The sequence below is a fragment of the Gossypium raimondii genome, chromosome 11 (assembly GCF_025698545.1).
Source record: "Gossypium raimondii isolate GPD5lz chromosome 11, ASM2569854v1, whole genome shotgun sequence".
Taxonomy (NCBI): Eukaryota; Viridiplantae; Streptophyta; class Magnoliopsida; order Malvales; family Malvaceae; genus Gossypium; species Gossypium raimondii.
This window is the reverse complement of record NC_068575.1, coordinates 2374709-2387518: the sequence shown is the minus strand read 5'-3', so window position 1 is coordinate 2387518 and position 12810 is coordinate 2374709. Positions and strand designations below refer to the sequence as shown.

At 30.8% G+C, this 12810-nt stretch overlaps 2 protein-coding genes across 2 annotated transcripts; both read right to left on the bottom strand.

Annotated features, from left to right (window-relative positions):
- Positions 1–3201: 3201 nt before the first annotated feature.
- On the bottom strand, positions 3202–10028 carry LOC128034530 (UPF0481 protein At3g47200-like). The gene is made up of 4 exons (XM_052623011.1): positions 9015–10028; positions 4932–5546; positions 4649–4712; positions 3202–3714 (listed from the first exon to the last, which is right to left on the bottom strand). Exons 1-4 carry the CDS (start codon positions 9740–9742, stop codon positions 3202–3204), a joined length of 1920 nt encoding a protein of 639 aa, XP_052478971.1. The 5' UTR covers positions 9743–10028.
- A 474-nt stretch (positions 10029–10502) lies between these two features.
- Positions 10503–12810, bottom strand: LOC128034862 (UPF0481 protein At3g47200-like). The gene is made up of 2 exons (XM_052623822.1): positions 11862–12810; positions 10503–11512 (listed from the first exon to the last, which is right to left on the bottom strand). The coding sequence occupies exons 1-2, from the start codon at positions 12584–12586 to the stop codon at positions 10795–10797; spliced, it is 1443 nt and encodes a 480-aa protein (XP_052479782.1). The 5' UTR covers positions 12587–12810; the 3' UTR covers positions 10503–10794.

The window sequence follows — 12810 nt, the reverse complement described above, 5'->3', positions numbered from 1 at the left end:
CTGAATAATCTATCAAATTTATTTTTCCATGGCACGTAGATATCGTATATGTAACAACATTTCAAGTCGAAAATGTTAAATACAATGTTGAATCATTATGTCTTCTTTTCTTAAGTTTCACTTATAGAAATATAATATAGGTTCAAGTACAAATATATGTCTCGATTAATCTAGAAAGAATTAGACAAAATTCACATATGATATACGCATATAATGAGTGTGAGACTCACACATCACAATTGAGAATAATGTTATAGAACCTAAATACTCAACAACCCAAAACCTTTGCGTTAAGCAAGAAGCTAAGACCCTATCGGAGGGAGAATTTTATATCTACAACACTTCTTAAATTTCATTAGCTTAACAATAGCTATTCAAATATTTAACATTGTAACCATGCTTCTTTACATATAGTAATTGCATTTGTTATTCTACCCAACTTATGAAAAATCTCATATTTGCAATTTATTATTCACATGCCAACCAACCAATTTATTATTCACGTGCCAACCAATTTGTTTTATCGAAGTTATTATACTTATAAGCTTTCACATATAACCATGCTTCTTTACATATATTAATTGCATTTATTGTTGTACCTCATGAAAATTTTCAAATTTGCAACAACATATTATTCGCATGCCAACCAACCTCTTTTTTTTTTATTGAAGTTATTATACTTAAAAGCTTTCACATGTAACCATGCTTCTTGTAACACTTTTCATTGGATCCGATCATTGGGTCCGATCTACAGAACGCTACAGTCATTATCAAAGCAACTACAGTCAGAATTACGATAAGATAATTTTTATTTAAACGTCAATCACGATTCAATTACAGTAATACATTAATTATGAGCTTTAATCGAGCTTACGAAAACTTTTTTGGCAGTCCGAACAAGAATTAGGACCAAACTGTAAAGATTTGAAAAGTTTAGAGCGATACTGCGACTTCAGCTTTTCCTCATCGCAACATGACCATCTCAGTATGTCACATCATATCAAAAAGCCTATGCTCGTCGCGGCAAGACTCTCTGACTTGGCAATGTCGCAATGTCAAGATTCGTAGCCGTGATGTGAACCCTATATTTGACAAAAATAAACAATTTGGTATCTAATTCAAAGCTCCAACTAGAATTATGCAAGAAAAATACATTACGTGCCATTTCTAAATGACATGCTAAGTAAGTTTAAACATATCATTTCAATTCCATAGCAATTCATATTACCATTTCATCAATTGTATTCAACTTTTCAATAACTTAAACTAAATATCAACAAGTTATACAAACATCTACCATTACCTTTATCATGCCATAATGAATCATTCCATTTCAAACAATCATCACATTAGTTCTTTCATTTTTCTTTTTTAGTCATCATATGCAAACCAACTTAAATAGATCACATTCCAACTTTCTAAATGCATCAAATATTTCATAGCAAAGATCATGCCAAGAACCCACATGCAAAGTCATTATATACCACATTAAACTCAACAAAACTTTTACACAACCAAAGTTTACTACAAATGTTTATATACATGTCGCAATCCTTGACTCAAAATGATAAAAAATAAACTACCAAATTGATGAGAAAATAGTTTAAGCTTAGAACAATCCAACCGACGTGTTCTGCAAGGTAACAACCTAAAAGAAAAAAAGAAACAACGGGATAAGCATATGATATGCTTAGTAAGCTCATATGGAAACTAAAACTTACCTAGATCCATTGAACATAAAAAATTACTCAATAAGCTATTGAATTAATTTTTCCTTGGCACTATATACATATAGTACATGTAACAACATTGCAAGTCAAAAGTGTTAGATACAATGTTGAATCATAATCCCATCAACCTTTAAAACATAATCACATAGCAATCTACATATCAAATTTCATCAATTTATTTTTCAATTCAAGATTTAATTCCATTTCCAACCATTTAATCATCCTCTGATAAAACTATAGTAAAAAAGACCTAGGTACATGGGACTATTTTGCTGACACTTTAACGAACTTTCTCACACAAGTTGATTTTATATTAGAATTGTTCACACAAGTTGACTTTGTAATAATTGCTCACACAAGCTAACTTTATATAATGGAATTGTTCACACATCCTGACTTTGTAAAATGCTCACACAAGCTGACTTTGTAATACTTCCATACAACTAATATTTATGATTCAATTAAATTCAAGACAAATTGTGCTAAATTCTAACAATTATATATATATATATATATATATATATATATTTATATATCCTTTTTTTCGGGATCATTCCAAAAAAAACCGTTTTTAAATTTTTGGTGCGGAACAAAAAAAAAGTGAATTGAATTTAAAGTTGGATCGAGTGAATAAATGGATAGAGCTCCACGGCCCCAATTATAGGGAAACAAAAAGTAACGAGCTTCTGTTCTCAATTTGAATAATTACCTAATCTAATTAAACTTTAAAAAGAAATTAGTGCCTAATGTGGTAAAGGTTTTTCTCATGAGTAAATTCTCGGTTTTTTTTTGAGTCCTAATTATTATTATTAGGCATTCCCTTTATGGGTTAGCCATGAATGTGTAGAAGAAGCAGTATATTGATAAAGAAAATAACTTTTTTTCTAAAATCAAAAGAGCGATTGGGTTGAAAAAATAAAGGATTTCTAACCGTCATATATGTTGATTCAAATATAATTCATACCAAAATAAAATTGATTATTAAGTTAAAATAAAATTTAGGATGTGAAAGAAGTTCAAAAAAAAAATTAATGCAAAAGAAAGATAAGGGTATTTTTTTTAGGTCATGGATGTAACAACGAAGCTCGGTTATTGTTGGTGTTGTATGGAAGAATCGAAGATGTTGTGAATGAGTTTTTAGGGTTTTAAAGTTTAACATTGAAAGATTGTTGTTTGTGGGTATGTGACTGTTTTCGATGTAAGGAATGGTATAAAAAAATTACGATTTAGGGTTTTATTATATAAATAAAGAAAGCGCCTTTTAAGATTGTTAGAGGCACCTATCTTTGTTTTTAGTGTATGTATCATGGTCCTGATGATGCGGTACAAGTTTAGTTCTTTTGAGTGTGTCTTGTGATGTGAAGTCTGTTTTGTTGGGGCTCTTGGCTCCTATGTTTCAATGATAATAAAATATACGTCAAACAAAATTCTCACAAAAAACAGAGTTTACAAAACGACTAGTAAACAACACTTACTTTGGTTGATGTATGGCATAATAAGTCTGCAAAGCACCAAGCAAAAGTGCAGTAATGGCACCCACAAATGCCAAAAACGTCCAAGGACTCCTAAAATAAGTATGATAAGCTAGAGCTGCATGCTTAATCCGCATATTCTTACAATGATTATGTATTTTCCGTTTAACCCCACCGTAAATCATCGGACTAGGAACCAAATCAGTGTTCATCTTATTGAAAAGGTTAGCCACTTCTTCATCACTCCCCAATCCGTTGTATAGTATGCCGGTGCCACTCAGGTCTTTAACATCTTCGGCTTCATCGATCAATAAATCAAGGAAACACATATATGAAGTGACAGTGAAATCGTTTTTGAAATCCGGACACATTTCGTAAGCTATCAAGTTCATGGTTGAATCATTGACGGCGATTGGCGGTAAACATAATTTTCCAACGAAGATACGGTTGAAACAGATTCGTAGTAGATTCAGTAGGTGAATTGGACTTGCAGCTTCCACCATTACCATTTTCTAGAGCTAAATCTGTGTCAAGTCATCGATTTATAAGTTTAATTGATCCGATATATTCATATTTGTTGATTAAATAAATCATTAAAAATTTTGATTTTATTATTTAGTTCAATAAGTTTTTTTTTTTTTTTTACAATTCAACCTGATTCTTAGGTCAATCGATCTAATGACTTTCTTTAAACTCATACCTCAATTAATTTTCAATCCAATATAATCCAAACAACATTTGGTAAAATATAATTTTATTTTACCATTTTGAAAAGTTGGATTTGAAAATGCACACTCAACAGGATCAATACAAAGGGACAGGCGAGGTCGTTCTCAAAAATAGAAAATTATATTTTCATCCTTTTAAATTATTAAATTATAAATTTATATAATAAAATTACACTTTAACCTTTTAAAATGAAAAAAAAAATTGTTCAACCTTTTTAAAACTGATGAAATTATAAATTAATAAATGAAAAAAAAAGAGAATGAGACGAAACTTGTTGATCAAGCTAGTTGGATAGAGAATTAAGTAAAGGTGCTCATGGGTAAGGTTGAACCCAATAAAAGATTTATGCCTCAGCTTGGCCCACTCGTTTTAATTTTTTTAAAATTTTTTAAATATTTTTATATAATTTTTAAATATATATGATACATTAAAAATACTAAAAAACATTAAAATAAATATTTCCCAACAAACTAAATTTTTTTTAAAAATATGTATACTTAAATAACATTAAAGTAGACACTGTGAAATGGTAGTAAAATAGGAAGAAAATGACAAGAAACTAGCATTAAAACAATAAAAAAATAACATATTTTTTTGTCCTTTTGTGATTCGGGCTAGGGTTGGGCCAAAAATGTCTTACCCGAGACTTGGCCTATTTTCAAAACTAGATTTTTTTTTGCCTAAGTCAATTTTTTAGGTCTATATTTTTACTTAAACCCTTATATTTCTCGGACGAGCTAAATGACCCAATCTATGAGTAAGTCTAGAATCAAGCAAGATACTGGTCCAGAAGAAAAGGATAGACAAATTGAATCGAATAGTAAAATCGATTTTTTTATATTTTTAATATAACTTTAATATTTTTTAAGATTCTATATAATTTAAACGAATGAACTATTCAACCGAAAATGAGGATCTAATCGATTCCATCACCTAGTTATAAAAATCTTTAACACTTATAAACTCCACAAAATATTCTTTTTAAAATTCCTTAAATTACCTGTCCCGCTGATGTGATTGTGGCTCTTTTATCTCGGCTGGGTTGACAACAGTGTCGTCGATGAACCTTTTGATTGAATCCATGAACTTTTTGCCATCCCCCGAGCTTGTAAGCAATTCAGGAACACGAAAAGGTGATTGGTTTTCCAACAAGAACAGATCCGAGTACACAAATGTCAGCAAATCGTTTTTAATGAAATTCGTTCGACTTACGATCATAATCTTGGCCGTAACGCATATAAACTGCTTGTAAAATTGCGCAGCCGTCAATTCCTTTGGATCATAGCTTTTCTTCAAGCCATCCGGCTCTGTCTTCATGTTGGTATCATTATCGATGCCAATTTTTTTAACGAAATTTGCTGCTAAATTGAGCTTGAGCTTCTCGGACTCGTGGAGGGTGGGATCATCGTGGTGGAGTGGGCCAATTGAGATCACTTTCGGCTTGAAATATTTCCGGAAATCTTCGTCACGGCGAAGGGTTGCTGGGACTCTTTTGTCAATAGTTTGGCTTTGGGGTCGAGATGGTCCCCTTCGAAAGCTTCGTCTAATGACCAGCAATTCCGTGATTCGCCATTGCTGTGAGTGAAGTCCGTACCCGGTATTGGAATGATCGTCTCTAGGGGATTGTTGTTCGTGTTGTTATTGATGACTGTTTGATCAGTGGAAACTACTCCACCGGGAGCTCTGACGGCGCCGCCTCCTTCTGTAACACCCCTATACCATGTTTGACTTAAGGAACCTAATATAAGAATATTACATTTGATGCCAAAGTAATTCTTGGCTAATTACTATTATATTTGAACATAAAAACAGACAAATAATAAATTTAAATAATTTATATTTAAATCTATTACTACTACTTGGGACATAATTTTTTTTAAGTACATGCCATTCTATTCAAAATTTTAAAACATACCCGTTGTTGCTTGAAGATGTGATGAGATGAAAGCTTACAATCTCAAATTCGACTCTCAAAAATTTATGTACCTAATTTGCGCAAGGAAACAAATCGTACAATGAGTATACACCCAGTGTTATTACTATAATTCAAATACTTAAGGTAAAAACAATATATATACACATTAAATCTTACCACTATTTTACCTTCAATAAATCATTCATGCATTTAAACTTTAAATTTATTCTAATAATATGTATCTTAAATAGCTTTTCTTTATTTTAATTTATATATCTACTTATTATATCAATATTCATTTCATGCATTTCATCAATAACCATTTCATAAAACTATTATTTCATATATTTCATTTCTATATCCTAATTCAATAATTTATTCTATTCCATATCTAAAACCTTACAACATTAGTCTTTCAATAATTATTTAAACCAACATTTTTCAATAAAATAATTATAATTAATTCATAAGATTATATCCAACTAACTCATACACTATTTCATTATTTCCTATTCATTCTATTTTCACTTCTTATTTCGATATCTCAATTTCAATTCACATTTCAATTCATAATTTCACTTTCTCATACTTTCAATAGCTCAATCCATCAATTCATTTGATTTTTTCATTTCATTTATTCAACTGATTTCAAAATCAATAATTCGATATTTTAGCAAATTCATGAACCTTATGTTCATGCTTCAAATCTCGCATCTTAATGCCGTTCACAATTCAACTCATAATTTCTTTCTCATATCTCTAAAAGTACGATCAATCAAATTTATTTAATTTTCTCATTTCAGTTATTCACCTTATTAACAAACCCGGACTTTGACGGATACACGAATTCCAACCCAAACACACCAGTACGGCATATTGTGCCTAAAACGGTACATAGTACCTGATCAGTATACGACACATAAGTGCCTGAAATGACACACGAGGTGCCTAATATGACACACGAGGTGCCTGAAATACGCAAAGCCGCTATATCCCGGACTCTTATAAATCCTATGGCATGCCAATTATATCCGACTTAGCCCGACTAGATAATAGGGTATTTCAATTCTCAATTCACTTTCATTTCCAATTCAATATCACTTTTCAATTACAATTTCTCATTCAAATCAATATACAATTCAATTGTACATACACATTCATCATTCAATTCAATTCTCATTCATTTCAAAATCAATTTTTCACTTTCTAATCAATAAACAATTCAATACCAATACATATTTCAGATAATCACATATAATCATATTTCGATTCAATTCAAACCACTTTTCAATCAATACACAATTCACATATTCACACATATTCATAAATTAATTCACTTTTATTTAATTCATATTTTAATTAGTTTTCCAATCAAATTCAAATCACTAATTACTTTTCAATCAATATACATTTCAAATACTCACATATTTTCTTCATTCAATTCAATTTGATTCAATTAAAATCACTTTTAGTTTCCAATCAATATAATTTCAAATATTCACATAATTCGTAATTCAATTACTTAAATCACTTTTAATTTCCAATTTGTTCACATTCAATTTCAATAGCCATAAACATTTTTGAATCAATTTCATTCAAATCAATATCATCATTTCAATTGCTTACCTAATTTTATTTGCCATGCATTTTAATTCAAATATAACAATTAATAATAAATAGATTTGAATTATAGTAGTACAAACCCGGATTTGTTCGATTACTCCTCGATAACTTTTCCTTTCTTTTCGGTGCCGATGCCTCGATTTCTTTGGTAACTACAAAAATAATAATAATAATTTACACTTATTAATAACAGCACTAATTTATAATAATGATTGAATTTCTATTCAATTTATATCCTAATTCCAATTTAATCCTAATTAACTCATTTACTTTTATAATTCAATTCATACTTCATTTCGATTCAATTTCCTTCCATATTTCACTTAACTATCTAATGTTCATAATAAAATTATAATTTAAAATTTCTTTCAATTTAGTCCTTTAAACACAAAACTTATAGCTTCTTTTACAATTCAATCCCTTACCAAATATAACTTGAAATTCATTCAATTAAATCCCTAATTCATCTTTTTGTTCAACATGAACTATACTTATAAACCTATGAACTTTCAAAGTATCAACTTAATTTCATCAAAACCTTGTTCTAAAGCTTCTAAAACATCAAAATTAAGTAAAAGGACTTAATTGACTTACCTATTAAAGTTTTAACCTTCAAACCCTAGTTTTCCCCATTTTCTTTTCTTTCCTTTTCTTTCTTCTTGTTTTCGAATGGCTTCTGCTATTCTTTCTTTTGCTTTCTTTCTTTATTTCATTTCATTTATATATATATATATATAATATTAGTTAATAATGATAATAATGATAATAATAATTATAATAAATATCTTTTAATAACACATATTTACATTACATTTGTCACCACTTAATTTGTTTATCGTATACAAAATCTTATAATATAATTATTTAATTAATAACTATCTTTTACTTAATTTTCAAGTAAATAAATAAATATAATACAAATGTATATATTTACATTATTTCAATTGTCACTATCCAATTTTTTATTAGTTATCTAATAAATATCTTTTACTTAGTAATAATAAATAATAAATATCTATTTACTAATTAAATATAAGTATTACAAATGTACATATATTTTTTTTACAAGTGTACAATATCATCACCACCCATTTGGCAAAATTTTGATTTATTCATATAATATAATATAATATTTTTAATTTATAACTAATATAAATTGCCATATAATAAAATAATTATATACATAATAATTTAATAATAATTAAACAATAAAATTTTAGATTTTTATCAACATTTGCCGCCTCATTTATGGTGAATGGTATATTTTCCATTTTGGTCCCCCTTTCTTTTTATTAATCTAATCTAGCCCTTAATATTTATAATTTTACCAATTTGATTTTTATTCTTTTTAGTTAAATTTAATTCTCTACCTAGTGTCAAATTTGACTATTGATCTTTTAGAAAATTGTCGAATTAATGTTTTGTTCTTTGCTTTCAATTTGGTTCTGTTCTTAAGCAAATTTCTGCTTTGTTTCTTCTCCAAGTCACGAGTCTTGTTGTTCAAGTCATAGCTGAACTAGCTTGCTTGTTGTTCATAACACCAACAGCCTGTTCTCGGCTGGGTTGATAACAGTATCATCGATGAACCTCCGGATTGCATTCATGAACATTTTGCCATCACCCAAGCTTGTAAGCAATTCAAGAACACGAAAAGGTAATTGATTTTCCAACAAGAACAGATCCGAGTACAAAAATGTCAGTAAATCATTTTTAATTAACAAATTACCATCATCATCATCATTATCGTAACGCATGTCAACTGCTTGTAAATTTGCGCAGCCGTCAACGATGAACATCCAAGCCAGTTCCTCGTTATCGTCTCTATACTTCTCTAATTCCTGTGGATCATAGCATTCCTTCAAGCTATCCATCTCTTTCTTAATTTTTCTGTACAAGGATTTCTTATCGACGCCAATTTTTTTGACGAAATGTGCTGCTAATTTGAGGTTGAGCCCCTTGGATTCACGGAGGGTGAGATCATCGTGGTGGAGTGGGCCGATTGAGATCACTTTCAGCTTGAAATACTTCTTGAAATCTTCGTTACGGAGAAGGGTTGATGGGACTTTTTGTATTAATGGTTTGTATCTAAGGGTGGGTTGGCCACCAAAAGCTTTGTCTAATGACTGGAGCTTCGCTACTTCGCCATCGCTGAGAGGGACGTCGGTGAACCACATATCAATTCCCACGTAATCGTTGTTGGTGTTGTTGTCGATGATTGTTTGATTAGTGGAAACTGCTCCGGCGGCGCTGCCTCCTTCCTCCATGGACGACATTTTCAGGCTGACCGGCTCGAAGTAATTAACAAGGTGATTTTGAAAACTTGTTTTGGCTGATTGAGTGATGTTGGAAAAAAGGTGGCAAAATGGCTACGATGATAACAAATCTTCTATAGCTTACATAAAGAGGCGAATATAGGGGAATGTAAAATTGTTATTTAGGCCCTTAATATTTTTTAAAATTTTAAATTAGTAAAAGTGAAATTACATTTTGGCCTTATAAAATTATAAAAATTCAATTTAATCTTTTAAAAATTATAAAGATATAGACTACAAAAATTAAAATCTCATTCGATCCACCTAAAAATTATTCGGCTTATACTGCTTACATAATAAACATATGGAAAATACTTTTGGTGTAATTCAAATTTACCCTTATAGTCAATTTAATTTTCATTTTTTAATTTAATTTTCTATCTTTTGGAAGAGTTGAATTTAACTATCAATTTAAATTAATATTTTTGACGAAAATAGTGACTAAAATATTAAAATATTAAACATGACAACTCAAACGGCAATCCACATCTATATGTTTTTTAATTTATTTCTTATTTTTAAATTATTTATTGATGTGACATATAATAAAAGTATTGTTATATTAGCATGAAGTACACATGGAAGGCCACACGAGTTGTGACACCAATATCGTTAAAAATTAATATTTTAGTTAGCATATCTGTTAAAGAAAAGCAAATGAACTCTTTTTTCAAAGGTTAATGGCTAAATTTAGCTCAAATGAAAAAAAAAAAAAGGCCAATTTGATAAAAAAGGTAAATGTCAAGAGTTAAGTTTAACATTTATACAAGTACAAATATATGTCTGGATTAATCTAGAAAGAACAAGACAAAGTCTACAGGTGATATACAAATGTGATGAGAGTGGAACCTGCACATCACAATTGAGAATAATATTATAGAACCTAAATACTCAAAAACCTAAAACCTTCCCCTTAACCAAGAAGCTAAGACGCCATGGATAATTTTATATCTACAACACTTATGAATTTCATATGCTTAATAATAGTTTACAAAAAGACAAGTAAAGAACACTTACTTCGGTTGATGTATGGTATAATAAGTCTGCAAAGCAGTAAGAGTAAGTGCAGCAATGGCACCCAAAAATGCTAAAAACGTCCAAGGACTCCTAAAATAAGTATGATAACCTTGAGCTGCATGATTAATCCACATAGTCTTACAATGATTATGTATTTTCTCTTTAACCCCACTGTAAATTGTCGGACTAGGAACCAAATCAGTGTTCATCTTATTGAAAAGCTTAGCCATTTCTTCATCACTGCCCAATCCATTGTATAGTATGCCGGAGTCTCTAAGGTCTTTAACATCTTCGGCTTCATCGATCAATAAATCAAGGAAACACATATATGAAGTGACGGTGAAATCGTTGTCGAAATCCGGACACATTTCGTAAGCTATTAAGTTCATGGTTGAATCATCGACGGAGATCGGCGGTAACCGTAATTTTCCGAAGAAGAAGATATGGTTGAAACTGATGTCGGTTAAATTACTTGTTTCGCTGGCTTCTAACCATATCCCGGCCTTTTTAAGCTCTTTTACGTTACCAATGGTGCGTGAATGGTACCGTTTTGTTCTTTTTCTTCTTGCTGCTGCTTTGCCAAATCCGTGTCGAGTGAATTCCCAAAGAAAACACCAGCACCGTATTCGTACTTTTCTGAGAAGGAGTCTTTCTCGTAGTAGATGCAATAAGTGAATTCGCTCTCCTTCTTTTTGCTGCTTCCACCACCATTCCCTACACCAAAATCTGTGTTAGTCGGAAGCCAAGCTACAATTTCTCTTTTCTCTTTTCTTTTTTTCTTTTTTGTTGTTAATACAAAAATATTAAAAATCAATCTATACTTGTTAATCAAGTTGGTTGAATAAAAAATTAAATAAAATTGAAGTTATACCAATTGAATTAAAGAATGGAATAAATTTCTTTTTATATTTTTAATATTTTTAAAAATTTATATAATTAAACTGAATTAACTAATCAAATGGAAAAGAGAGTCTAATAGATTCCATCACCTATGTAGTTATAAAAACCTTTTAACATTTATAAACTGCACAAAAATGATGATTTATTTAATTCCCTAAATTACCTGTCCTCGCCTGGGATGATAACAGTTTCGTCGATGAACCTTTGGATTGCATTCATGAACTTTTCGCCATTTTTTCTAGGCCTTGTAAGCAATTCAAGAACACGAAAAGGTAATTGGTTTTCCAACAAGAACAGATCCGAGTACACAAATGTCAGCAAATCGTCTTTAATAAACAATTTACCATCATTATCATCACCATTATCATCATCACCGTAACGCCTGTAAACTGCTTGTAAAATTGCGCAGCCGTCAACGAAGAAAATCCAAGCCAGTTTCTCGTTATCGTTGCTATAGTTCTCTAATCCCTTTGGATCATAGCATTTCTTTAACTCATCGATCTCTGTCTTCATGTTGTTGTACAAGGTATCCTTATCGACGCCAATTTTTTTGACGAAAAGTGCTGCTAATTTGAGCTTGAGCTTCTCGGATTTATGGAAGGTGGGATCATCGTGGTGGAGTGGGCCGATTGAGATCACTTTCGGCTTGAAATACTTACTGAAATCTTCGTGACGACCAAGGGTTGATGGAACTCTTTGTATCAATGGTTTGGCACGGAGGTCGATTTCGTCGCCGTCGAAAGCTTCGTCTAATGACCGGAGATTCACTACTTCGCCAACGCTGAGAGGGACGTCCATATCAATGCTCACGGAATCGTTGTTGTCGGTGATTGTTTGATCAGTGGGAGCTGCTCCGACGGCGCCGCCTCCTTCCTCCGTGGAGGACATTTTCAGGCTGAGCGGTTGGAAGTAATAAACAAGGTGATTTTGTAAACTGTTTTTGGCAGAGTGAGTGATGTTGGAGAAAAGGTAGCAAAGTGGATAAGATGATGACAAATATTTTGTAGCTTACATGATAAACATATATGGGAAATACTTAAGGCGTTAGTGTTTATATTTTTACTAATATAAACAATGATAAAAAAGAAAAGTTAAATAGTGACAAATACTAA

Excerpts from the sequence above, each read along its gene's own strand:
- LOC128034530 (XM_052623011.1), bottom strand. The coding sequence starts at position 9,742 with ATGTCGTCCATGGAGGAAGGAGGCAGCGCCGCCGGAGCAGTTTCCACT. Across the intron at positions 5,547-9,014 it reads AACCCAGCCGAGAACAGGCT|AGACGATCATTCCAATACCG; the intron begins GTTGGTGTTATG and ends ACAATCCCCTAG. Across the intron at positions 4,713-4,931 it reads CAATCACATCAGCGGGACAG|TATCTTGCTTGATTCTAGAC; the intron begins GTAATTTAAGGA and ends CTTCTGGACCAG.
- LOC128034862 (XM_052623822.1), bottom strand. The coding sequence starts at position 12,586 with ATGTCCTCCACGGAGGAAGGAGGCGGCGCCGTCGGAGCAGCTCCCACT. Across the intron at positions 11,513-11,861 it reads ATCATCCCAGGCGAGGACAG|GGAATGGTGGTGGAAGCAGC; the intron begins GTAATTTAGGGA and ends ATTTTGGTGTAG.